Here is a 27,156-nt window from a genome sequence, read left to right as displayed (position 1 = left end):
GGAAGAGAGTCTGGAGAGGTGGATGTATGCTCTGGTGTGATAAGAAATTAAAGTGAGTAGAAGCAAGGCAGAATACATGTGTGTGAACGAGAAGGAGACAGGTGTAACAGTGAAGCTGCAAGGGATAGAGGTAGTGAAGTTGGATGAGTTAAATACCTACAGCCAACCATCCAAAGCAATGGACGGTGCACAAGAGAGCTTAAGAACAAAGTGCAGGCAGGGAGAAGTGGGTGGAGAAGAGGAGGGACAAAGGACATGGAATATGGCAGAAAACCCAAATAGAGAAGGTTCATGAATGTAGTAAAGGAAGATATGTAGAGGGTTAAGATGATCTCTGTGGTGACCCCTAAAGTAACAGTTCTGCTCTCTACCAGGAAATCCTGAAGGAGAACGTCTGGCTATCAGTTTGTGCCCTGAAACTTAAGCTCACTCGGGTTATGTAGCAGCACTGAAAATACCAGAAAACTGTTAACCTGGATGGTCTTTCTGCCCACAGCATGAGGCACCCTGTCATTAAGGTTCAATCAGGTTCAACACAAATGGCGGTTACTGCTGTGAAAAACATCAAATTTGATTTTGAGTTTTTCATCTCAGAAATTAGGTAAAAAATCATCTTGAATGGTGGATGTTTCTGGTCTAAATCCTGTTATAGATACAGTAGCAACCAAAACATGATCTGCAATGTGTGGCCCAAAGACAGCCATGAAGACACAAGAAATACATGCAACACATACAAGAGTCCCTCGTGAGTTGCATAAGTAAGCAAAGTGTCCAAGGTTGAAATGTTTTTATTTTGTACTGAGTGGCATAACTGTAGTCAAATCTATTAACATCAGAATCTGGCACTTGCACCACAGGGGGCACGATATATAAATTCAGTCAAACACACAAACTTACACCATCAGTAACACAGGAACTGATTCCCTGGCTTTAGATTCAGAAACACTACATGGGGTAACCTGTATTTATTATAAGTGCACGTCAGAAGCTCAGGGGAAGTAAACAATCTTCTTCCATCAGTCATTTTTCTTGTTTGTTGCTCCTTTCAATTTATAACCTCAACAGTGTCAGTGCTGGCAACAAACAGAGACCCCATCCCTCCACATTTTTCTTTAATACCAGCCTTTAATATGTCTTTTTACCATCAGGGTTTTGACTTCAACATGAAATCATAATTCTTTAAATCTTTTCTTGACCCTCCAGCCTGAGTACACATTCTCTTTATATTACTCTGTGCATTTTAAGAAACCTCATCATTGTTCCACTGTACAGCACGTCTGCAGGCCAGCAGATAAAAAAGAAATGATTTTCAGCATCACACTCTCATGCAATTACAGAGACTTAGAATGATTACATGTAAACGGAAAAACAAGATACCAGTGGAAAATATTTGAAATGTTTGGGACTTGTCATGCCTTTCTTCTTAGCCTACAATCTTTTCATTAAGTATAAATTAATTTTTCTCCCAAAAATACCTATTTTAAATGCTTTTAAACTCTTTTACCACTAAAAATTCTCATATGTGACCAAATTAATTGGATTGGAGCAACTATTAAAAAAAAGAGAAAAGGATTATGGCGTACAGCTGTTCTGTGACAAATGTGCCAGGTAGGCAACGATTGCGCTTTGCAATGCGACCAAGTATTTAAAAAGGATTTCAAATACAGTGGTAAAGTTTGACTCAGGTCGCCTGTACAGCATGTGCTTCAGCTGTGGGTTCAGATCATGCTCGGGGCAGCGCTGTAGAGGACGAGGTCTCCGCACACTCGCACGAGGTTCACTTCCTCCAGGCCACCGACTCTGTGCTCGTACTCCAACAGGTGTGTGCCGTCCACCGCCACTTTGAACATGTCTTCTTCCACAAGGATCTTCAGCTGTAGGGGACACCAGTTGCTAATTAATTGGTTGGTAGACTGACAGAACGTAGCTAGTATGTGGCTAGAGTCCAGCAACGTGCATAGTATGCTTTATCTCCCCATTTAACATTTGTACTTGTATCTTTTCATCATCATATTTTCATCAACTCCTTCTCCTTATGTCTCTGTCCTCCATTATTTCTACACCACCCACTTCTTCCTCACCTAAAGCCTCACTTTCTGCACTGAAGTCAGAGCTCTACCACATAAAAATGTGCATAAACATGCTCATTTATGCCCATATCACACTGACATGAAGGAAAAATTATACTGGTGTAAGCTGAACAAAATCCTTGGTTAAATTCAAGGGCTCTGTTAAATGTCATCTCCCTAATCTAATCAGCTAATTTTAAAAAGAAAGAAAAGAAAAAGATTTTATACTAACTTACCTCAAAACGTTGTCCCTGAACAAATGGAAACCCTCCTTCCCGCTCTTCAGGTCCCCAGTATCCGCCTAAGTTGGAGTTTCTAACAATTGTTTGCTCGTTAAAACGAGGGTTGAAGTGAAAGACTACGTCTGGACCTTTGATAAAGTCAACATTGAACCTGCAAAAAAAACCCATATAAGCAAAGCATTAGCAGAAAGAAATGCTGCTGCTAATCAGTTTAACATAATATGGTGGTAAACATTTTAAAGAGTATTCCCACAGTGCAAATCATAGATGTGTTTTAAAGGAGACCTATTACACCTCACTTCATATAACATGGTCATATAAAGGTACCTGCTGTTCAAACAGGGGTAGCCAATCAGAAGCTTAAGGTGTTAAAATAGATTTATCCTATACCAAGGCTCAGTACATGACAAATAAGGATTGTTTTGAACTATTCTACTCTAGAAGCGTCCAAGAATAAACATTTGGAGCTGAAAATAAGTATACTAGGTCCCCTTTATTATGTAAGTATGAGTTGAAGGAATCAGGTTTCGGATTGCTATTAGCAGGCACAGATGTTGGATGATTACTGTACCTGTCTGCACAGGGAAGAGGCTCCCCTATTATTGTGATTAAAAGTCGCGGCATTATTCCAGCATGAAGAGGGAGATCGTAGGGCACCATCTGCAAGAAATACTTCCATTTTAAACCGTGACAATATATGTACTGTTCTCAGTGTAGATATTAAGTTTATGTGTCACAATGCAATTCTATGATTTCCAAGAAAAATATGCACATATAAAACATTTGATCACTGAGTCTTAAATTGGCAATTCACAGCAGCATGCCGAATGACGTATAATAGAGAATTTTATTTAAGCACTGTTCAAAACTTTGACCCTGCCCACATTCCTACAGCAACACCCAAGTGAGTCATTATATCCTTCGGTTATTCCAGCACTATTACACAAGTAGCATTGACGGGTCATGGCAATGACAGAAAAGTACATTCACTATATTTTTACAACAGCTGAGCAAAGTAAAAGAAAACAAAAAAACCCCATTTATTATTATCATGGAAACAACTTACAAGTGTGTTTTGATCAATTCATAATTTTATTAGAGATCATAAAAGGCGTCATGATGCCGTAAACACGGGTCAAGTAAAAGTGTAAATTATATCATATTGCACTTAATTAAGACAATACATTGAGCAATTTAGTTGAATATTATGTATATATTGAGTCTTTGGCACTAATCAAACCATATGTTGATTCTGGAAGTGATGTCCTTGTCCAACTGAAAAGCTGAGTTCATTGCTCATTGCTTAATACGGTGGCCTATATCTGGGCTGAAAGACAAGAATACATTTTTCAGAACTGCTTCTGAATACTGTATTATTCTGTTTTATATTTGTTTAGCACCCCAGCAGAGCCAAAGAGACAGAAATAATCATCCCAATTCCGCCGTTATTGAAAAACATAAATAAATACATTAACCCTCCTTCAGCAGCAAAGAAATAAGACTAACTTCCTTTATCCACCACTTACAGGATTATGTTACTCTAAAAGAATTTCACACCAGATGCTCCACTGCACACCAGAGAAGCACACAAGCAGGAAAATGCAGCAAGCAATATTGCATTAAAGTACCAGTACTCACCAGTGTCCCTCCTGGGGCAGCAGGCCCACCATATGGACCCATAGGCCCCGGACCAGGGCCAAAGGGACCAGGGGCAGCTGGGAAGCCTCCACCTGCTGGTGGTCCCCAAGAACCGGGTGGTATCGGGGGAAAGCCTCCGCTGGGGAATGCAGGGAAAGCACCAGGTCCAGCTGCAGGTGGGAATGCACCTGGACCACCTGGCCCATACATGCCATTGCCTCCTGGCTGGCCACCTGGGAAAGGCACACTTGGATAAGGGCCAGGGGGAGCTCCGGGGCCCGAAGGAAATGGTCCCATTGGGTAAGGAGCAGCGCCTCCAGGTATCTGTCCTGGAGCTCCTTCTGGTGGATACTGCCCAGGGTACTGCCCAGGAGCTCCAGGGCCGGAAGGAAACTGACCTGGAGCTCCTGGTGCAGGTGGATATTGTCCAGGTATCCCAGGACCAGGGGGGAACCCACCAGGTGCTGAAGGAGGTCCAGGGTATTGCCCTGGTGCTCCAGGACCTGAAGGGAAGGGAAACTGCCCTGGTGCCCCTGGGCCAGATGATCCACCGTGGTAGTCGAGTGGAGCAGAGGGCTGGGTGGGGGCTCCAGGAGCTGAACTAGGCCATCCTGGGTTTGAAGGAGGTGCAGGATTGCTAGTGGGGGCAGATGGGTTGTTGTTGCCTATTTTCTTAGCCTGGCTTGTAGTATCATCTCCTAAGGCATCTGCTAGCTATAAAAGAGTAAAAGGAAGTGACTTGTACAATAAACTGTAAGCTAATTGAACATAATAAAAATAAAATGTGTATTTGTTTGAACTCACCGAGAAATCATCCATGATCTACAACAAAACAAGAGACAAGCTTTATTAGGTAGTTATAACAACTGACAATAACAAGTTGTCAAACAGTGGTGGCACACAAAGGCTCTGAGTAACAACACACTCAATATTTCCATCCTCAAAAACCTTTCTGACAAAACTCCAGCTCAATGAAAGATTACTAAGGCAAGACATACAGATGTTACACTGAGTCCAGGCTACAAATCAGGGCAGAGAGTCACAAAAACTGTCATAAATTAAATTAGAGTTGGCTAGCGAGCTAGCTGGCAGCAGCTAACTGTTAGTTAACGCTGGCTCGTTTGTTTATTTTTAGCTTCATGGTGCCTGAGGAAAAAACTGCTGAAAGCTAGATTTTGATGCTACCTCGCTAGAAGATGGACTCCTCTCCAAAGAAAGACGGCGGGTAGCAGCGAGGATTTCTTCAGCTGTGGGAACCAGTTAGCTCGCTAACTTAGCCTGCCGAGGTACACAAGTAGAAGCTAACGATTTATCTGCTTTCACAACTACAACTCTTGAAAAGGAGGCACGCACACGCGCTTCACTGATGACGTATTGTGAAGGGTGGGCGCGTTCAGGCTGGAAAACACACAGACAGCCGGTCGCCTTCTATCTTTGTAAGAGCTCTCGCTGGTACAGTTTACTCCCTAACCCCTCAACATCACGACCACACATACCTAAAACAAACCAATAAACTAACCCTAACTAAACACGATTGCAGACATAACTTTAAAACTCCGTGTCAGCCTGTTAAGGTGTGTCAGGTTTGCCTTTTAAAGCTGGGGACGACACAGTGAGAGCCAGAGGAAAACTAGTCTAAAGGTTAGGGGACAAATGTCGTCAGTTGTGTTATGTGTATGTATTCTAGGAATTACGGTAAGAAATGGTCGCTTTCGAGCACAAACCAGCACACAAATTGGTTTGCGTTGTGTGTATATACTAAGTTCTACGGCAAGAGAAACTGACACCCGATTTCAAAACAAAAGCAATCTTAAGGCGAACGTGAGTTTAACATTAACCAACACGTTATCAATCATATAAAAAACATAACATTACAGAAATGCAAATATTACAAAATATCAATTTTACTGTCAATCAAAATTACTGTTTTCTGTTTCCACAGAAGTCTGGTTTTTAATTTTAAAATTAGTCTGTTGGACAGTGGTTTTACTTGTAATTGCCGTACACATCTCATTAAATGTTATTTTTTAAATGTGATTATAGTTACTATGTGTAATATTCAAATATTTCTGTTATTTGTAATATCACCTTTTTTAAAATAATTTTTATTTCTCTATTGTTATTTATTTCATGATTATAGGATTCATATTGGACTCATGTAAATGTGCTGGTTAACCTAGAGATCACTTTTATTTTGAAATCGGGTCTCAATTGCTCTACCGGGATCTCTAGTATATGTGCGCACAAAGCAAAACAACTCAATGTTAGCATTAAAAAATTGATGTTATGCTTTAGCGGAAACTGTGTGGAATCTGGTACTCAGCTTTGATTAAAAATAATTAAAATATTCCACATAACATTAAAATATAATAAATTAATAATAGTTTATTATTATACTTTGATTAATAATATTACACTCTGAAGAGACTGAGCCTGTAGACATAAAAGGAAATAGTTTTTATATAATGAATATTGTTCTGAAGTGTGGCCACAGACTTGCTGAGCTAATATAAAGGAAATATTTCCTACCACCCTCTATAAAACTACAGAACACTTCTCCTTTTAGTTACAGTTTGAAAGCCTCACTTTTATTCATCCAAACACTGTTTGTCATGTCTTAACATAATTTTTAAGAATAAGTAATCTCACTTTGTTTAAAATAATTACCAAATTAATTTAGTGAAATACTCTGAAGGTTCTAATCATGCATTCCAAGTAAAAGCATAAGTAATCATTTCTCAGTTGAGGTCATATTGAATTAACTACACTGAAACAGTATTGATGTCCCAGCAGGAAATACAGCCTAGGTGGGAATCAATAAGCAGAAGTATCAACTGTTTTAAATAGTAACGAGTATGAGTCGTTTAAAAATGACTTAGCAGTGTTTTTAACGTAAGACGCTGGATTTCAAACTCAAATTTAACTCTAAATTAGACTGAGCACAGATTTACAGGAAACTTTTGAAGGAGGGGGCGCCTGTATGGGATTGGTCAAACCAGTCACAAGATGATGTGAGGTGGAAAAAAACGAAAAAACACTGAAAGCGTCCCTACCATTCAGAACAGCCGCTGCAGCTCCGGGGGAATTTATTAACTCCACAACAATGGTAAGTTACTCGGTTTTCTTTGCAAGTGAGCTGCTGCGAGCTTCGTCGTTGCGTTTTAATCGTGTGCTGTTGGCAGATGCGGAGTTTATTGAGGAAAAAGTAAGGTCGCAGATTGGCTAGCTTTAGCCTGCTAGCATGGCATTAGTTCCACCCTGTCAAGTCAGCCGTAGCATAAGTGACGCGTTTCCTGCCATGAATTTCAAAATAAAAAACCCAGAACGCTGTTTTTTCCTTTTTTCAGGTGACCTTTCCCTCTGAATTCACACGTTGTCTTTCTATTTTCACACAACATCTGAATCCAGTTTGGATCAAGATTATTTTGTGCTTTGTACGTTTTCACTGTGGTGCTTATCTCCACTAAATTATGAATTTGTAAGACACATAGTCTTAATTTTAGCACTCAATGATTAAAATTTAACTTTCTTGAATATACCACTTATTAAATACAATAACAGTTACAAAAATTAGTCCAAGGGACTTTATATTTTAGTGACTTTTCAATATTAGAAAGAAACCTCAACACTTGGTGACCGTGAGAAAGAAAAGCTCCCTTTTAACAATAAGAAACCTCCAGTTAAACCAAGTTAAAGGAGGGCCAGCCGATCTGACATGATCATTTGGGAGGAGGGGAAGGAGACAGGGCAAAAGACAAGCTGTGGAAGAGAGCCAGAGATTAATAATAACTAATGATTAAATGCAAAGTGGTGGATAAACAGAGAGTGAATAGAGGTGAATGAATAAGAAATACTCAGTGCATCCCTCAGCAGACTAACTAAACCAGGACTCAGGGTCACCTGATACAGCCCTACATATATGCTTTATAAAAAAAAAGGAAAGTTTAGAGTCTAATCTTAAAAATGGACGGGATGTCTGTCTCCTGATTCCAAACAGGTAGCTGGTTCCAAAGAAGAGGGACCTGAAAGCCGAAGGCTTTGCCTCCCATTCTACTTTAAGAAACTTTGGGAACCACAAGTAAATAAGTCGTTTGAGAGTGAATTCTGGATTTAACAGGGAGCCAATCAAGGGAAGCCAGTATGGGAGAAATATTGTCTCTCTCTCGCTCTCTCCCTCGTCTCAGTTAACTTATTCAACTGAAACCTTTCCAAGGACATTTTAGAGCAGCCTGATTATAATTCAGGAGAACATTGCAATATATTTAATAATAAAAATAGAAAAGGCAAAAAAAAAAAAGAGTAGTTTAAGTTCATGAGGTGTAGAAGTGACGTTTCTTTGGTTTTTGTTTTTAATTGTCAACTAAACATTTGTAGTTTAGGTGTTTAAATGAAGAAAACAAGACATTATTTAGTATGAGGTTAGAGCAAGTTTGTGCATGTTTATATTTTGAAGGCGAAGCTGTTGCACTTCCTGCAGCTGGGCGCGGGTGGCTTGATGCAGCAGTCTGCATTGATGTGCTTCAACACGTCTGGGTTTTGGGAGCTGCCTTAACGTTAGCTCGGCTGTTTGTCCAGATGAATCTCGTTTCCCTCTGGGTCTTTCGCTGCGTGTCATGGCAGTTCAGCTATCTTCATTAGAGCAGTGTTACTGATTTACTGCATAAACACACCGGGTCCATTATTAACTGGTGGTTTAAGTTAACTGGCTCTCATTTCCTGGTTGAATTGGCAGCCAAACTCATGAGCTAGCTGTCATTGACTGGAGGAATTTGAACCAGAAGTAACCCTTTGGCCATCCCCAGCTTTCATTGTCCTGGCTGTCCCTAATCCCTTCCCCATGCATCCTGTTTTTAAAGAGTCCCAGCAGCGACAGACACTCCAGCCTCCTCTTAATCTATGAAGATCTTTCCTTGAGCTCAGTGAAATCCTGACTCCCACCAGCCATCTGTTCTCCAAGGTGTAATTATAGATTTCAGAGAGTCTGAAGAGACTCGTGGAGAGTTCATGTCTTTATGATGGTGTTATGTAATGTTGTGTGTGGACGTGACAAAGGTTCAGAGAAATGAAATCCTGTTCAGGCTGGTGCATTGATTTTTCATTTAATTTAATCGATTTATTTGTTTTTTGGATGAAATCCTGTGCATCATATTGGACTTTTGCAGGAAGAGACATGCTGATTATTCGGTGTTCTTAAAAAGCCTCTGTTTTATAATTTTTTCCTTTCTTTCTCTATTACACTACTATACACAAACACAGGATAACATATCTCACAAAGACACAGCAAAGTTAAGCAGAGGTCAAGAAGACGTGAAGCTCCTCACGAAAGTACAAATCTTTTAAATCCAAAACATGGAGTTTCCGTTTTGAGGTTGGAACTGTAAACATGACAGAAATATTTACACAAAACAAAAAATTGCACCAGCATTGGTGGGTTTTTTTGTTCTTTTTTTTTTTTTTTTTTTTTACCCTGGCTCACTAATTCAGGATATAGCTGCTATGACAAAGTAGTAAATTGCATGAAAACCACTTAAAGCCACAATCTGTGACTCTGCAGCTGTCTTTCTTACCGATAAGCTGTCTTCAAATATTAATTAAAATTAACACATATAGCAGTAGATTAGGATGAATGTAAAATTTCTGCTGATTTCATTTTCTGCTTGAATGTCACAGTGTGTAAGATGCTCTTTATATGTACTACTGCAACTGTGTTTTGTTACTAATATCACATCAATGCAGTAATAGCGGTGTTTTCTGTTTTCCACTTCATTATTCAATTCAATTCCGTTTTATTTATACAGCACCAAATCACAACAACAGTTGCCTCAAGGCGCTTTATATTGTAAGATAGACCCTACAATAATACAACAGGTAAAATCATATGAGCACCTATAAGAAGCGCTTTGGCGACAGTGGGAAGGAAAAACTCCCTTTAACAGGTAGAAACCTCCAGCAGACCCATGCATCATGGTAATCCCCCGGCAGTCTGGAACTATTAAACCACAGTATCATTGACTATATAAAATCATCTACCTCACATCAGGAAAAAGTCAATCATATATGAATGTTCTGACTTCATCATGGCGCTGCTAGAATATTTGCTTTACAGTACTTTAGGCTGCCCCCCTCATGTCTTTATGTTTTGTGAAACGTGAAATGTGTGTGGCAGTTTATTGAAATGTGCAAACATGCATGGAATTACAGTATGTAAGGCAAAAACAGAGTTTGTACAATTCTAATGAACTTAATTATGTGAATACTTAATACTGCCTTTATTCTTCAGTCTGAACTCTTTTAGCCAAGCTCTCTTGTGATTTCTTTTAGTACTGTTGTGGAAATTTTAATTACCAAAGCCTGCAGACACGATGAGTTGTAACAACACCTTTATTTCAGCTATCTCATGCCTAAGGAGGGAAGTCAGTCAGGGGGCACTGAAAGTCGTCTCTGACAATGAACAGTTCAGGTCCTTTTACAGTCACAGAACAAAAGGCTTTTACAGTTGCAGTTCACACCTTGGCTCTAAACAGACAGACTCTCTATCAGCTTCCGCATCCTGGGAGACATTCACCAGTTTCTCACCGTCTGTTTCCCAGCGTGAATGAGGTGTGAACCAGACATACTAGAGATGGACCGATCCGATATTACGTATCGGTATCAGTCCGATACTGACCTAAATTACTGGATCGGATATCGGAGAAAAATAAAAAATGTAATCCGATCCATTAAATATCATGAAAGCACCTCACAAAACTTGCAACACGCCGTAACTCACCTCAGAACGTTAGCACGTCGGAGCAGTATGCATCACGTGATAGAGCGGCTGTGGCATGCAGGACCTGTGGGTGGTCTGGATAGCATTTGGAGCTTCGCTAGCAACCCGGAATTTCATCTCCGACAAAGTTATCCCCGAGAGAAGTAAAGCAAGTGTGTAAGTCCATCTCTGAATGTTTGTAAAGCATTCCTGCGTTAAGCTTAACAAACGATATATGGAGTGACTGCCTCTTCTTGCTGCTACTTCAATCATGAAACTGCTTAACGATCAGCTGATCGGCTTTTCTGTCGCCAGTCGTGTCTCTTGTTTGCTTTTGGCCCACTTTGCACCAGAAAGAGGAAACCAGCGGCTGAACAACAGCAGAACGTTTAAGCTTGATCAGCTGTTGTTAGAATGTATTTAATATTACTTTCTACTCGAGGATCGTTTTCTACGTAGCTGACGCTGGTAACTGTGCAGGGGCGGATCTAGCAAAGTTTAGCCAGGGGGGCCGATAGGGCATTAACAGGGAAAAGGGGGCACAAAGACATACTTTTCTTTCTTATTCTCATTTAAAATGTCGAGCTTTTAATAAATAATTATCTGACACCCAAAGTTTTAATTTGATGTAAAATGAATAGAAGTCAATTACTGTATATAGTAACTATTAAGTCTAATATACCCTAGTAAGCTATAGTACTTTTCCCTTTGGGAAGGTACCATCTGTGCAGTCTGCAATTTTGTTGAAGAAAGATGTTGAATCTATTTAATATTTCTTGAAAAATAATTGATTTCTGTGCATTTTTTTTCACACTGCATCAAATTAAGGTTGATTACGTCGATTAAGCATCATGAAGTGGCGCGTGAGGGGTGGTTCCCTATTTTTTATTTATTTATTTTTGTTGTTGCTGGGAGTTGGAGCCCTATTAGTTAGGTTGCTTAATATTTATGCTAAGTACTCTTTAAAATACCAGAATAGGGAGGATGGTGTAGGTCTAAGTTTATTAGATTGATCAGTATTGCTGAACTATGAAATATTTTTTTTTTGCATACAGGTATAACAGAATAGCTTTAGTGTAGTTGTTGTTTTAAACTTGAGTATGAACTTATACAAAATGCAGCAAGATATTTAAAAAACAGTTTTGTTGATTAAAAAACCCTATATTGGATTCATATCGGTATCGGCAGATATTCAAATTTATGATATCGGTATCGGACATAAAAAAGTGGTATGGTGCCATCTCTAATACTAACTAAGTAACATGAAGGCATTTCATCAAGACAATACATTAAAGAGAGATCCCACAACCCATACTAAACTAAGTAACATGAAAGCAAGACAATACATTACAGGACAATACACTAAAGAGAAATCCCACAACAGTAATTTTCGGAATAGTTCTCCAGGGTTATTGAAAGTTATTCAAAGCTCTTCTTTGAAATCTGCCTGCCTTTTCTTCTGTTCTCTGCCATGATGATCCCACACTGCTTCAGTAATGTTGACAGTTCCTTTGGGATCATTGTCATATAAAAAAATCAGCTGTTGCATATCAGTTGATTTCTAGATGGTAGGATCAAAATCTGACACTAACACTTTTGACAACATCACCAACACCGTAGCTCCACCGTAGCTGTTTTTGTTAGAAATGGTTTCTTGACAGTTGCCCTTCCACTGAGGCCATTGCTGATCAGGATTGAGTGAAAAGTATGAGGATTCAGGTGAAGGGCCAGATGCATATCTCTGGTCTTGAGTTACAGGTCTTTGGTGGATTCTTTTCCTGTTTCTTTAAAATACCATTCATCAGCTGTAGATATATGATAGTTCTTTGCTAAGTTGACTGTAATTCCTTCATAGGTGCCCTTTTAAATGCTTGAATGATTAATATGTCAACTGCTTATCACACAAAATAAAAAATAAAGATAATAAACTTTTGTTTAACTTTGCATCAACCCCCAAAGAAGTAATATACAGTTTAATTTGTGTGTCGAGTGACTTGTATATTAAATTGTTAATGTATTTGAAATTCATTTATTTGTTTCCATTGCCTTGTTTTCCCACACCGGATCAGAGTGAATCACTGGTAGTGTGTGAAGTGGATGAAGATCTGGTTAAAAAGCTGAAGGAGTTTCGTTTCCGGAAGGAGACCAACAATGCAGCGATCATCAGTAAGTCACAGACTCTGAGCAGTGTCTCTCCTGAATTTTTAATCTGAGTCATAAAAATCGGAGTAACTTGAAATTCGTTTTTTGTTTTCCACTAGGGAGCTTTTAATACTCGTAGAGCTTCTAGATTGCTAACTTGTGTGACTCTTGAGATTCAAAAAAGAGTGTCCTCGGCAAGATGGGCAGCAGTTCAATCAGCAGTGGTTACAACGTAATTGTGAGCATTCTGTGGTTTGACATGGATTGTACAATTCTCTGTGGTTTGTTGCAGTTAAAGTCAAATGTTATAAATATAGCACAAAAGAAAATGTTCCTGGTATTAGATACAACTTTAAGGTAGCTGCTGTTCTGTATGCAGGAAAGAATGAGTTGCCTCCGAATTCAGCAGGCTGTGTGTATCAAACCTGATCCATCTCTGGATCAAAATGTCAAATGGGATTAGCCGTTTGTTTGCACGACATGGACTCAGACTCACGGTCACGTTTTAGAGCTTTGCAGCCCAAAATATTGATTTTTCCCCCCTTGATCATCATCATTTTTGAAGCACTAAACAACTGCTTGTAAAATGTGACTGTTTTAATGCAGCTTTTATATTCTTGTTGTACCATTCAGTGAAGATTGATAAAGACAAGCAGCTGGTTATTCTGGAGGAAGAGCATAAGGTGAGCTTTATATTACTCTATCTTTCAAATACATTCAACAATATTTAAAAATCAGGTTTAAAATTTAAATGTTTAATTAGATAGCAGTGTATGGTTTGAAAGAAGTGACGGTGAACTCATTAAGCTCTGACCTGACAGCCTGCCAGGTGCTGGATGTTAGTAGATGATTGCTTTTCTTGATAATGTCAACTGAACTCTTTCTGTTTGTTTTAGGATATTTCTCCTGATGATCTAAAGGACGAGCTGCCAGAGAGACAGCCAAGATATCCTTTGAATAGATCTTATTTTAACAATATTTTATCAGCATAAAATGAATTATAATCGTTGTAAGCAGCCTATATGTCACATGGAACGGTTAGGCGGTGGGTTTGTCTTACATGTGATCTATCTATGTTGGTTAGTTTCAGTCCTTAGCACCAGGAACATTTATCGTCTACAGTTATAAGTACGAACATGACGACGGGCGTGTGTCTTATCCCCTCTGCTTCATCTTCTCCAGCCCCGTGGGTATGAACCTCTCTGAGATTACTTTTTAAATATACGTACACTTAGAGCAAAACTTAGGTAACTACTGTTTGCTAAACTTTTGTCAAAGTTGCTGATTTTGTGTTTGGCAGGTTGCAGACCAGAGCAGCAGATGATGTACGCAGGAAGCAAAAACAAGCTGGTGCAGACTGTCGAGCTGACCAAGGTTAGTAAAGGTTTTAAATAAGACTGAGTTTTGATATTTTTCTTTTGTTTCTGTGTTATTTGTTTTCTATTTTTCTGTATTTTTCCTTTTCTGATTTATTCAATTTAGTTGTATAGCACTTAGGTCAATCCCTGTTGTTTCTAAATGTGCTTATATATAAATTGACTTGACTTTTATGATACACCAGTTTAATGTCACTTTGCTGACATCAAACTGGTGAAATGATATAGCCCACTCTAAATGTAATGTGGCTATTTCCTCTACCTATGAAATTATGAGGGCTCAAAAAGAAATAACACAAATTAAAATGTATAAAAATCCATGTGACTTTGAGACCTTGTAAATTTTTAGAAATGCTTAAAACACTGTATTTAAAAAAATCAACTTAAAGGAGGAGGTAGTTGAGAATATTTTTTGTCCATATTTGGGATATTTTTTTCATGAAATGAGCCAGTGTCATGGGTGTATTTGGTGCAGCTCTTATATTCTTGTATTTGCCACATTAATGTTTAAAATTAAATAAACTGGTAGTATAAATTTGAATTACTTCTATCAGTTGTGTTAACTGCATAGATCTATCGACGCGCAGTGCAGCCCACCACTGTGGTCCAAACTGAAATATGTCAAGAACTGCTGTGTAGATTGCCATGTAATGTAGTCATATGAAAAAGAAAGTTTCACAGGGTCTGTGTAGCCTTGTGAAAAACTAAGTACTCCCCTACACACAGAGTAAGTGGGGAGTGCTGCTAATCACTTGATCAACTGATAGCAGCAAATCTGATCAGAGCATGCGATGCTAAGAAAAATTGCAAATAAATTAAGAGCTACATCTCAGTCCATAGAGGCCTCACTATGCATTTCAAATGTTCATCAGAGAAAACTGAAAAAGTATGGCTTGTTTTGAAGGGCTACCAGGAGAAAGCATCTTGTCTCTAAAAAGAACATGGCAGCACAACTTATGTCTGCAAAGCAGAATCTAAAGAAATCACAAGACGTCTGGAACAATATCCTTTAGGCAGAAAGACACACAAACACCTTGTACCAGCTGTTAGCACGGCGGTGGAGGGGTGATGATTTGGGCACCTTTCAGTCAGTGGGTCTGCACGGTGAACTCCTCTGTATGCCAAAGTATTCTAGAGTCGAATGTGAGGCCATCTGTTCAACGGCTAAAGCTTAACCCAAACTGGGTCATGCAACAGGACAGTGATCCCAACATCAGCAGCAAATCTACAACAGAATGGCTGAAAAAGAAAAGAATCAAGGCGTTGCAATGACCCAGTCAAAGATCAGACCTTAACTAGATTGAAATGCAGGGAAATGTGGGGTGGGAGTTTAAGAGAGCTGTGCATAAACTCATACCTGCAAACTCAATAAACTGAAGCAATGTTGTAAAGAAAAATGGGTGAAAACTCCCCCACAGCCGTGTGAGAAAGTGATAGTCCTTCCTTTTCTTTTCAAGGTGTTTGAGATCAGAAACACAGAGGACCTCACAGAGGAATGGCTTAGAGAGAAACTTGGATTCTTTCGCTAAACCCATCACCTCCTCCAGGGGTCTGGGATACGAGGAGAATCCTGATTGCACAACTCGTGACATCTCTTGGAGACAACACACCACAGTTAACCTTTCCCTCCTCCCTGCATCAGACCTGATTTAAATAGTGTTTGCAGTTGTCTGTTTTAGGCCTGCTCGGTGGCGTTTAACGCTCAGTACAACTCATAAGATGCCAGAAGGTGCACACAATTACAAGAGTTTGAATGCTTCTCTGTGACTGCCAACATTTCTGGCACTTATTAAACCTCACCGATCTGGCAGCCTAAAACTGACCATACTGTTTGAAGCAGGTCTGTTATTGTCTCCATACAATCTCTCCATATTTCTCTTACGTGTCTGTTTTGAATTAACGAGGGCTGCCCCCATTAGTCAACCAAAGACTCAAGTCATGATTAATTGACACTGACACTCAGTTATTTGTGCCAGATACTATTGTTTACACAGCTACTCCCTGAGCTCTTTGGCTGATAGTTGCATATTATGAACAGGAAATCTAAAGGGTGGGATTACTTTGAGATAATAGGATAAGTGTTATTACTGTGCTATCACTTTTCTTTCTCAGCCCTCCCTCCTAAAATACACATTTAAATACTTAAATTAATATGAGAAACATATAATTGCAACTTCTACTCGACTAAGAAAGTCTTTGTTTGGGGGGGCAGCCCTAGAATTAATGTTCTCATTGCTCTTCAAGTGCAGAAATTGACCATTTCTACAATTCAAAAGAATTCGAACACTTTTTAACAACACTTTCTGTTTCTTCTAGATGTTTACACTCAGAACCTCCTAAGTTTTACCGTTTTATGTTCATTAGATTTTAATAATCTGAGAGTCTTTTTTTAATATTTAGTTATTTCTGGTGTCTCTAGGGTTAGCTAAGTATATACTTTATATTCATTTCATTTCTTTTATTGTGAAAGACAAACTTCCTGCCAGAACCTCGGAACAATCATAGCTACAATTCTGTTTTGTTTTACTCCGTCTCTCCTTTAGTCAAGGGCATTTCAGTTATAATTTACAGTAACACTAATACATCTATCTATATGATATGCGTTGCACCTTCTCCTGTGCACAAGAACACAAGCTGGCAGAAGCCCTTGAGTGGTGCTTATTTAGCTGCAGATGTAACCCTGTTAGTCTGTCATCAGGTTGTTTTTTTTTTTTAAATCTCTGTTTAGAGGAGAGAAAAAAACAGTGTGAATTGTGGGTAATGCGTTCGACCTGCATGTTTATTACAAGAATCCAACACTCCAGGAAAACGATATTTTTCCACTGAAACATTCCAGATGTGAACAGTTACACACAAAAACCTCTGTCTAGCGACCATGACAGTGATGATTACACTGCATTACACAGGGCGGTAGTTCCCGCCCTCATTTTAATCTACTGGGCAACTCTGTTTAAATGGGTTACTGTGTCTTTAGGGTGATTGTTAGCTCCTATCGTGCATTATAGCTCTTACTGTTATTGGTGTTTATGAATGTCGTACTTAAATCCGTATGTAAAGCCACGTGAATTGCTTCATGGTTGTCGCAGCCTTGAGAATGACGGCTGCGATTTCTCCAAACGCCAGATGTGCCAGAATTGGCAGGTAAATGACAGCATCTGGCCGATTTACATTCTCCATGCAGACGCGGGATTTGACCGGTGTAGCTTTTTCTTTGAAAGGCTGATATTTATGTATTGAATGTGCCAGCAGCTCATTTTTGTGCCAATGTCTAATATCCTCAGCTCAGTCTGTAGTTTTTGTTTACCCAATTTTTCTTAGCTTTGAGCATTTTTAAAATACATTGTGCTGGAGCACACAGCTCAAACACTTTACAAACGGATGTATTTGGCTTTTCATGCCCCAAAGGGACAGCATTTTTTCCTGGCTTTTGGTTCCCTGCTGAATATTGTCAGTATTTAAGCCAGTGCAGCACACTACCCAAAGGATTAGTAGCAGCATGACCAGCCCCAGATAGTTAAAGCTGTATAAGAATGTACTATGCATGTATTGCAGATAATACAGACTGGTTTTATTGTGATAAAACAGGAGTAACCTCAGTAGTAAGTGACCCGAGTAGCAGACTTCTTTTTTTAATTTATAATACTACAAATGTCCACTTTTACCCTGAATTATATTGCTGAATTAAAGCCCAGAAATTCTCCAGATAGTGCATGATATTATATTGCAAAGGCTACCATACCAAGGCCATGCTGCAAGGCCAAAACCTGTTTTTCTCTGATGGCGTCTATGCCCTCATAAACAACAGAAACTCTCCCAGAGATCTGGCTCAAAGATGTTTTCATACAATCAAACTGCTCCACGTGCATCATTCGTAAGGGCAGGGTTTTATCCAACAGGAGCAAAGGGGACATAAGTGTAATCACTTGTTTTAATGTCTACTAATAGCAGAAAAACACAAATCCACTAGATTAAATGACCTTTATATGACCTGAAAAACCCTTCAGAAAGTCTGTAAATTCAGGAATATGCACAGCTTGAAATGAACACTGTTTATTCAATGCAATTGAAATGTGCAATGTACTGGGTTAGATGTGAATATATTTATCTTTCTAAATTCTAAAGACCTCTAAAATGTGGAGAGCTACTGTAGAAGAAGTGTATGCTTTAAAGTAAGTAAGCCTTACAGAAGGCTTTACCGATGCTTTCTGAACAGCTACACAAAGTCTCTGACATCGTTTATTTGCACATGAACGCTATAAAAGGTTTGCATCACAGTCGTCAGGTGTGATATCTGAAGTGTGCCCAAACTGACATTAATTTCTCTAAAAGAAAGCCTCTGCTGTTGCTATTTTAAATGGGATGTATAAGAAACTGTCCATTCATCGTGTATCAAACTCAGTCTCCCTAATGTAAGGTCCAGTTAACTAAGAGCCCCCTTTGGTTATGAGCCATGTATCTGGTTATGTCCTGTGGATCTCTAACAGCTTTTTATCTTTATGTGGTGAACGCATATAGTTTTTGGCCTCTAGTGGTTTTTTTTGTTTTTTTTACTTTAACCTGCAATTGTGTTGTCAGCGCTCGGTGTCCTCTGATTAAATGCCTATTCTATTTTCTTTCCTTTTTACTAAAAAAACCACCTGAAACATCTGTCATAACCAGCTGCCTCGTGGCATCAGTGAAACTTGAGATATTTGTATTTTCCCATACTTTATAAAAGTGTCTTGTCCTGTTGTCCAAATAAAATGACAGTGATGTTTACCCATGTGTTTCCAGAGACTGCTGTTTTCAAACTGAAATGGTCATATGAGCTTCATCAGAGATGGTCTTGGTGTCTGAACACAGAAAAGTACCATCAGAATTTGATCCATCATGTAATACCATCTGGACAACATCTGATTGGCCCTGACTTCATTTTTAGGCACAACAATGATCATAAACACACTACCAATGCAGTAAAAGCATACCTGGATAGAAAACCACACAATGGACACTATTCCTGAAACTGTGGGACTCCAGGAGACAAAGAAAACACCGAAGTTCAGAAAGAAATTCCAGGAGATGGCGCTAATGCATGTTAAAAGTGATTTCAGATAAGTAAATGGTCCAGTAGGTGGCGGTAACGCACCCTGCTGTAAGATGGTTGACTTGCAGCCACTAACACTCAAAGAAGAAGGGGAAGAAGCAGTAATCGGTTGGGAAGCTGCCTGCATCATCTGCCGATCGAGCCAGGAACCGACCAGCAGAACCGGAGAAAAATGGCGTTCACATTCGCGGCCTTTTGCTACATGCTCGCACTGCTGCTAACGGCCGCGCTTATCTTCTTCGCTATCTGGCATGTAAGTACACATTTCTAGGTCGCCTGCCAAACGGTGCGGACGTAAAAGTAGAAAGAATGAGAAAGACGGGCTAACAGTGAGCTAACGAAGCCTGGGAATGAATGGCACACACCCTGTCCGGTCGGCTAGGACAACAAGTTAGCAGTTTTAACACCAAGACGTGTTTTTAATAAACTATTTCCCATCATCCATATAGAGCTCAACACCACTTTTACATGTTTTATACCCCTTTATTTTGTTTGTATCGCTTGCCAGCTCAGAGTGCAGTGTTGGCTAGTTAGCATGCTAAGCTAACGTTTGGCTGTCATGTGTTTATCGACATGTCACATCTCTGCATTGTGTAATACCGCCAGGTTTTGCAGTCACAACCCCAACGTAAGCATGGGGAGTTTGGAGCACTAGCTGTAAATAATTAACTAGCTGTTCAGTCATTTACTAGATTGAGGTAATCAGTGACGTGGCTTGGGATAAATAATAAATAATAAATAAATAGATAAATAAACTTTCCAGTTTGGATATCTTCAGTTTTCTGCTTCTGGCTGGTCATATTGGAGAACTTACCTGTTGTATTGTGAATAAATAACTTGAAGACAGAGAACATGCAATTTGCTTTTGAATGCAAACCAAATACTAATTTTCTTTGATTTTCATTCATATCACTGATTAAAAAGCTTATTTGAAGTAATACAATCATACAAGGTAATCTTACTCCTTTCTGTAAAAGACCCTCTCTAAGTATTTCAAACCATGTTTCAAACAAATCAGCCTCACAAATAAGTTAAATATGAGAATTTAGCTTATCTGATTGTATCCACACTTGAAATCAGGGTTCAGTATTTTGCCGAAGGATACCTGACAAGTATTCTATCACCTGAGCCACAACCTACCCAATACCCGAAGATGTAGTAAATTAATTTTCTATAAAATGACCTATTTTGTTTAGATTCTGCTTTCTTTTTTTTTTTAAAGATGGTGCTGCATCTTAAAGTTTTTTTGTTCCTGTTTTTTAACATGTCTCTGGTTACTGCAAGCGAAAGAATAAGGGAGCAGTTTTGGTGTGAATATTATACGTGTTATTGGGATATTTTACCACTTTAATGTAGAGCATAGGTGTCAAACTCTGGCCCGTGGGCCAAATTTGGCCCGCAGCCTAGTTACATTTGGCCCGCAAAGCCATACCAAATTACTATTAGAGCTGGCCTACAGGTATTATACAGCTAATATATATATTGTTTAGTATTAAGCTTTGCTTGTTCCATATTCAGTTTTTCAGCAAAACGTGTTTGAGTCCATTAGAAAAGATTCATTCTTATATCTGGAGGAATAAATATATTGGAATAAATATATTTCAATAAATATATTTCAATAAATATTAACGTTAACTCGCGACTTTGTTTCAGTTTTGAATTTTGGCCCACTGTGTATTTGAGTTTGACACCCCTGATGCAGAGGAATCATTTACTAACAAGCAAATGATCCTCTGTTTGATTTCGGGAGGAGATAGAAATCCCTTTGGGGCTGTGTCAGGAAGGACATCCAGCATAAAGACTCTGCCAAATCAAAAATGTGGTAAAAGTAGCTTTTATTCTATGCTAAAGTTTGTCAAATGGCCTGGCCTGTATTTATATAGCGCTTTACTAGTCCCTAAGGACCCCAAAGCGTTTTACACAACCAGTCATCCACCCATTCATACACACATTCACACACTGGTGATGGCAAGCTACATTGTAGCCACAGCCACCCTGGGGCGCACTGACAGAGGCGAGACTGCCGGACACTGGCGCCACCGGGCCCTCTGACCACCACCAGTAGGCAACGGGTGAAGTGTCTTGCCCAAGAACACAACGACCGAGACTGTCCAAGCCGGGGCTCGAACCGGCAACCTTCCGATTACAAGGCGAACTCCCAACTCTTGAGCCACAATCGCCCCAGCCACAAAGCTGAGGGTATAGCTGAGGGTATAGCAGATGAGTTTGTTTGAGCTGATTATAACTTGGGGTTTAGTCTTTTCTGAAAGCCATTAACCATGAGTGACATGCATAGTCATAGTTTGGTTGGACTAGAACAGATCATTTATCATTTGCCTTTGTTTTACTGAGATGAATTAATATTTTGTCTATAGGAGTGGAATTTTTGCAGTTACCTTATACATGATACATTTTTAGTTTCTCCTAGATGTGTTAAATGATTAGTTGAGCTAATTTCAAACAGAGTCACATTTGGCTAACAGAATTCTACCGTTGTTATGTTTGCAGTTACTGGCAAAAAGCATAACTTCAGTTTTCCTAAGAGGAAGTCAAAGCTTATTTTCCTGTAGTCAGAGGCTAACAGATTAGAATTTTAGTTAAATATTGTTAGGATTAGGGGGAAAAAGTTCACAATACAGAGCTTCAGACCTGTTATTAATGTAGATGGGGAAAAGTAATAGACCTGAAATAGATCCTTGTGGTACACCACAAGTAACATTTCCAGCTGGTGACCTTTTGTCACCTATTGATTAAATCTATTGCTTTTATATTCATCCACAGTATTAAAAGCCATTTGAAAGTCAGTAAATACAGCACCAGTATACAAGGCATTATCCATATTAAATCAAATTTTATTGTGAAGGTATATAAGAGCAGTATGGGTAGTGTAACCTGGTAAAATATTATTGCACCTGCTGTCCTCTGAGTCTCTGTTTTTAACATTTTACCATTGATCACCTTGGTCCTTCAGATAATCGCTTTCGATGAGCTGAAGACTGACTACAAGAATCCTATAGATCAATGTAACACTTTAAATCCGGTAAGTGATCTCACCTCTTCAGCTATCATACCTTCCTTGCATGCAGATATGCTCTGATGAAAGATGTTCTCTTTATTTTAGTACAACTTTATCCACCTATCTGTCTTTTTCTCTCATTTCTCTGCACTGTTATGCTAAATAACCTGCCTGTTATAACTTCAGTGATCTTGTCAGCTGTCAAACTCTAACAGCCTTTTTGTTTTTCCTTATCTGCTTTTTTTTTTTTTTTTTAAACCACTTTTAACGACAAAAAGACAGTTGAAAAGGTCAAAAAGATTAAAAGAGTCAAAATTGCATTAAAGGTTTGTACCAATCTTTAAAATGCCCGCTCAAGTCCAACTCAGTCTGCAGTCTTGTCATTTTGCACGGGGAAGTGTTTGCAAACGTCTTTTCAGTTAACTAATCTTTAGGTCAGGGTTCAGCTCGGGATTAGACAACATGCCACCTGTGCCTCACCTGTATCCTTTTTATTTCCTCCCCCCACCTACACGGTCGTTATAGTTTTATTTTTGGCTTTTCAATCTCTTCTTTGTATTTCTCTCCTGTACGCCTCAAAGTTCAGCTTCAGACTGATTGCACTGGCTAACAGGCATGTTTTCAGCTTTCTTGAACTACCTTTTTTTGGCCGTAGAAGCAAATGGATATCTAACAGTGGGTAAGCACTATACTCTTGGACGAACAGTCCTCCTTATTGATTATGAATTAAGAATAGCTGTTAACTGAAAAGACTTGCAAATGCTCAAAACATGCATGATCTTTACTACAACCTACCCTTTGTTTGCATATAGTTACAAGTATAGAGTATTCCCAGGAAACTCTGAGAGATGGGTATCTTGTTTTCCATTTGAAACAGCAGTTCTGGCAGAGCTTGCACATAACTGTTAGGATGGTATAGAATCACAGCAGCCCGAACACTAGTCTTTTGATTTTGTAAAACCCCCCCCCCCCTTTTTTTTTTTTTTTAATACTTTGCGTGTTTGATTTTTCCAAGACAGCTTGTTTTATTCTTCAATCATCGGTTTTCTTAAATGCATGTCACAACTTGTTTTTTTGCAAGGTGAATGCTACAATTTGAGTCAGCAATTAGCAGACCTAGGCCACTGTTTATGATCTCAGTGTTGGCTCTAACCCGCATCACCTGCGGTTCAGAACAGATGGCTGCAGAATCCAAACACTCTCCAGCTCAGCAATATTTAGAGCTCCTGATTGGTCAGTGATTCGTAGCTGAAAAGTGAAGGTTCCTCTACGTTTAAGCCTTGACATGCTCCACAGTCCGATTTGCAGTTTTGGCCTCTTTTTTTCTCAGCTCAGTTGGCACAATAAATTTATTTATTTTTTTGTGCAGTTGTTTTGTATTTGGCAGCACAGTGCAGGATTTCAGCACATTTAAAGCCCGTCCCGTCCTTCCTGCAACTTCCTCTTTCCCACATACCCCTCACCCTTCCATCTGTGGGCTGTTGGTTGCCCCCTCCTCTCCGCCCTCTGCTCTTATTTTTAATGCATGGCTTCCATGTGGCGCCTCCATCTGCCCCCCTGAACCCCGCAACCAGCTCGAACTCTGTCAACCTGAGGCAGACTGCTGCATCGACAATGCTAAGCGTGCTCACAGCATGGTCCTTCTCTGGTGTGTTGTCCAGTGCGCTTGTCAGGAAGTGGAATGATCTGTAGGTTCACCCTCACTGCAGAAAATGTCGATGTTGGGATGCGCAGATATTCTTCAGAGCAATTTGTCCCCCTTTAATTGTGGTCACACTTGATAATGCATGACATAACCAGGGTGGGAAATTAACCATGTTCTCTATCCATTTGCAACAGTTTATTAAAAAAAAAATTATGCAAGCACCACATGTTTCTTCAGTGACTAAAAGAGGCGATTATACAAATTAATTTTCTCAATGCGTAGCCACATATGGCTTCACTGTGGCACCTTTTGTAAGCATTAAACAAGTGAGGAATGGCTTAAAATCTGCATATGGATGATTTTAATTTTTCACCCTGTTTCATGTGTTAAAATAAGGCAGTGTTTATGTGTTTTACATAATATAAGATGAAGCTGGACCTCACTAAAGGCCTGTATAGCACATGTAAAGCACAAAATTATAGCTTAACCAGAGTTCATTTGTGATTCAGTCCTTCTCTTGTATTCTTTCAGCTACTGCAATTTTTAGACGTCTGCTTCTTTAAATAGCGCCGCTTTCTCCTTGTAAAAAGGACTCATTACCTTTGAGGATTCGTTACATCACATTGTGTTGTCCTCTGATCAGTGTGCTTCAATTTCTAAGTCTCTGCATTTATTCCACACATTGAGTGGATTGATTAACTTTGTTTAGACAGTACATTACTAAGTCAGAATTAGAACAAGAGAATTGAACTATCAGCTGTATGTGAATATTGACATGTCTTCTTCCTTGGCTCCTTTAGCTGGTGCTCCCAGAGTATCTTATCCACTTCTTCTTCTGCGTGATGTTCTTCTGTGCGGCCGAGTGGCTCACCCTCTGTCTCAACTTACCACTGCTGGCTTATCATGTCTGGAGGTACGTATTCGAAAACACTGATCCTAGAGTCAACACCTGGTTTTACTTAACTAAACCTTTGTAAACAAGTCACATCTGCGTGTAACTCGCTGCTTTCATGTTTGCCTTTCTGCAGGTATATGAGCAGACCTGTGATGAGCTGTCCAGGACTTTACGACCCAACAACCATCATGAACGCTGACATCCTGGCGTACTGTCAAAAAGAAGGCTGGTGCAAACTGGCTTTCTACCTCCTGTCATTCTTCTACTATCTCTACGGGTATGTTTTTCACTTGTATTTTTCTGCTCTTTACTTTACTTTTCATTTGTATCTTTGAGACTTAGACTTCATTACGGCGGCTATTGTTTGCAGTGCAAAAAATGTGTGGATATGAAGATATGTTGATCCTGGGGTAGTTTTGTCAGAGAGGCGGACACCACTTTATTTGTTCGTTGAAAGGTAGAGGCAGTCAGTAGTGACAGGAGAGCAGCACAGCATGGCTCTGTCTAAAATCTGCCTACCAGCAGCTTTTAAAAAGGCGCTCAGTCTTCCTTTGTCAAACAACAATTTTTGGATTTATGTACCAGTCTTGATGCTTATTTAGATATTCCTCTTGTTCTCTCCAACAGGATGATCTACGTTCTGGTGAGCTCTTAAATGGTGCGATGAAGCAAAAGGACCTGCATGTACAGTAAACGACCAGACACTATGATCTTAGTGCTGGAGCACTGGACCTGCTGGAGACCACCTTTCAGCAACACAAGACGCCATTTCCAAGTGGACAAACCTGTCATTTCAGAAACATTTAGCCAGTTTTAAGAGAATCCTGGTTGCAGTGTTCCTCTCATAGCACTATAGTTACAAAGCTTTTATGGAAAATACGGACAGACCTGAATGGACACATCTTTCTCTCTCTTCTTTTTTCCCTGTTTTTTTTAATAGTGTTTTTTTTGTTTTTTGTTTTTTGTTTTTTTATGCTTGGGATTGAAAATAAAGTTTGCTTTTTTTTCATCACGTTTCCCAACTGTTGAGTGTTTACAGACTAGGTAGACATTTTCAGGTGTGCATTTATCTGTGAGAATCTAAGCTGTGTGCTGAACTGCATTAGCTTTTTCTGTGAATAAGATCCCGGGCTTTAAAAGCCAATTTACACCTGCCACGTGACTCATTACCATGACTAAAATGAACAGCGGAGTGTAAAACAGACTTTTGTTCTTGCCCGCAGATGCAGAAGGTCTTATAACGTGACACTTTGAGGGCTGAAGTGCATGTTAACGAAACGTGTCGCACAAGGACTGTAGTAGTCTGGTTGTCGGTTATCACCTTTCAAGCTATCTGATGTATTGTTTCCATGCATCCCTGTCAAACTATTGCTGATATGTTTTCTTAAGTGTGGACCGCCATGTGTGTGATCTGTAGACCCGTCCTTGCAGGTATCTGTAAATAAAAGGTAGACTCAACAGTACTATAATGCAGCGGTTCCCACGGACTGGTTTGAGCCCGACAATATTTTCACGGACCGGCCTTTAAGGTGTCGCGGATAAATACAACAAAAAACTAGTACCGGTACTGAAAACAGATTTATTCATAACACACGTGAAAAGACCCAGGAAAACAGAGTTAACAAAAAAAACGATAACAAAATAACGCTAAAAACCCTGAAAACCATACATTTCACACCAGAGTCTCAACTCTCTCGGGCCACGGACCGGTACCGGCCCGGGGGTTGGGGACCGCTGCTTTAATGTATTCACCGTTAGGAAGGAACACTATCCTCCTCTTTCCTTTCGGCATTCAAGTTTTGATCGACATCAGCTGATGTGCCATACTGTTGAATGTACCTTTGAATTTCTTTTTGTCGTTGTGCGTTTTAATTTCAACACCAAATATTCCACATTGTTAGAAGATCCAACGTTTTATTTTTCATGTTTTCAATTTGACCTTTTTTCTTGTTTTTAGTAATTCTTCAGAATATCAAGCACTCCTTGCAGTATCGCTCATCTCCAGAATCAGAATCTAGACTGATGTTTTAGGCCACTGCAAAAAAAATTTCATTCATGTTAGAGTATTTATTGTCATGTTTAACATGTAAATTTATCAGGGAAAAGGATTATCATTTGTCACATTCAAATAAAGAAGTTTTTATGTGTTAGATCACATCAAATTACATCTAGGAAATTGTTTATTTAAATCTAAATAAACTATCCTGCTCTGTTAATGTGGACTGGAGTGTTATTTCTATGCAAATGTCAACAAAAAACCTTAAGACAGCCCTCATGTCTTTATATTTTGCCTCTAAGGAGC

General features: G+C 39.3%; 3 protein-coding genes across 6 annotated transcripts; 2 read left to right on the top strand and 1 right to left on the bottom strand.

Annotated features, from left to right (window-relative positions):
- Window positions 1-772: 772 nt before the first annotated feature.
- Window positions 773-7,291, bottom strand: lgals3a (lectin, galactoside binding soluble 3a). Of its 3 annotated transcripts, XM_026151373.1 has the most exons (7): window positions 7,003-7,291; window positions 4,754-4,771; window positions 4,369-4,663; window positions 3,950-4,323; window positions 2,883-2,971; window positions 2,306-2,462; window positions 773-1,874 (listed from the first exon to the last, which is right to left on the bottom strand). In XM_026151373.1, the coding sequence occupies exons 1-7, from the start codon at window positions 7,003-7,005 to the stop codon at window positions 1,719-1,721; spliced, it is 1,092 nt and encodes a 363-aa protein (XP_026007158.1). In that variant the 5' UTR covers window positions 7,006-7,291; the 3' UTR covers window positions 773-1,718. The 3 variants fall into 3 exon arrangements, with proteins under 3 accessions (XP_026007158.1, XP_026007156.1, XP_026007157.1); XM_026151371.1 differs by having other exon boundaries at window positions 3,950-4,663; XM_026151372.1 differs by lacking the exon at window positions 7,003-7,291 and adding an exon at window positions 5,135-5,631 and having other exon boundaries at window positions 3,950-4,663.
- On the top strand, window positions 6,956-18,973 carry gmfb (glia maturation factor, beta). Its single transcript, XM_026151382.1, is given in 8 exon segments — window positions 6,956-7,027; window positions 7,029-7,055; window positions 12,767-12,863; window positions 13,473-13,522; window positions 13,736-13,785; window positions 13,947-14,029; window positions 14,140-14,213; window positions 15,673-18,973. Coding segments are annotated over 8 exon segments (525 nt in total). The 3' UTR covers window positions 15,745-18,973.
- A 353-nt stretch (window positions 18,974-19,326) lies between these two features.
- On the top strand, window positions 19,327-25,804 carry cnih1 (cornichon family member 1). Of its 2 annotated transcripts, XM_026151383.1 has the most exons (6): window positions 19,327-19,551; window positions 22,270-22,338; window positions 22,593-22,640; window positions 24,760-24,872; window positions 24,988-25,131; window positions 25,482-25,804. In XM_026151383.1, exons 1-6 carry the CDS (start codon window positions 19,471-19,473, stop codon window positions 25,507-25,509), a joined length of 483 nt encoding a protein of 160 aa, XP_026007168.1. In that variant the 5' UTR covers window positions 19,327-19,470; the 3' UTR covers window positions 25,510-25,804. The 2 variants fall into 2 exon arrangements, with proteins under 2 accessions (XP_026007168.1, XP_026007169.1); XM_026151384.1 differs by lacking the exon at window positions 22,593-22,640 and having other exon boundaries at window positions 19,330-19,551.
- Window positions 25,805-27,156: the final 1,352 nt, after the last annotated feature.

Source organism: Astatotilapia calliptera, chromosome 19 (genome assembly GCF_900246225.1).
Source record: "Astatotilapia calliptera chromosome 19, fAstCal1.2, whole genome shotgun sequence".
Lineage (NCBI taxonomy): Eukaryota > Metazoa > Chordata > Actinopteri > Cichliformes > Cichlidae > Astatotilapia > Astatotilapia calliptera.
This window is presented reverse-complemented; position numbering and strand designations above follow the sequence as displayed.

What these genes read in the sequence shown, in the direction of transcription:
- lgals3a (XM_026151371.1), bottom strand. An exon ending in CTGCCCCAGGAGGGACACTG is followed by an intron (nt 2,972 to 3,949) that starts GTGAGTACTGGT and finishes TATTTCTTGCAG; the next exon opens with ATGGTGCCCTACGATCTCCC. An exon ending in TTCAGGGACAACGTTTTGAG is followed by an intron (nt 1,875 to 2,305) that starts GTAAGTTAGTAT and finishes TGTCCCCTACAG; the next exon opens with CTGAAGATCCTTGTGGAAGA.
- cnih1 (XM_026151383.1), top strand. Translation starts at nt 19,471, where the DNA reads ATGGCGTTCACATTCGCGGCCTTTTGCTACATGCTCGCACTGCTGCTA. An exon ending in TCTTCTTCGCTATCTGGCAT is followed by an intron (nt 19,552 to 22,269) that starts GTAAGTACACAT and finishes TTGGTCCTTCAG; the next exon opens with ATAATCGCTTTCGATGAGCT. An exon ending in CTGGCTTATCATGTCTGGAG is followed by an intron (nt 24,873 to 24,987) that starts GTACGTATTCGA and finishes GCCTTTCTGCAG; the next exon opens with GTATATGAGCAGACCTGTGA.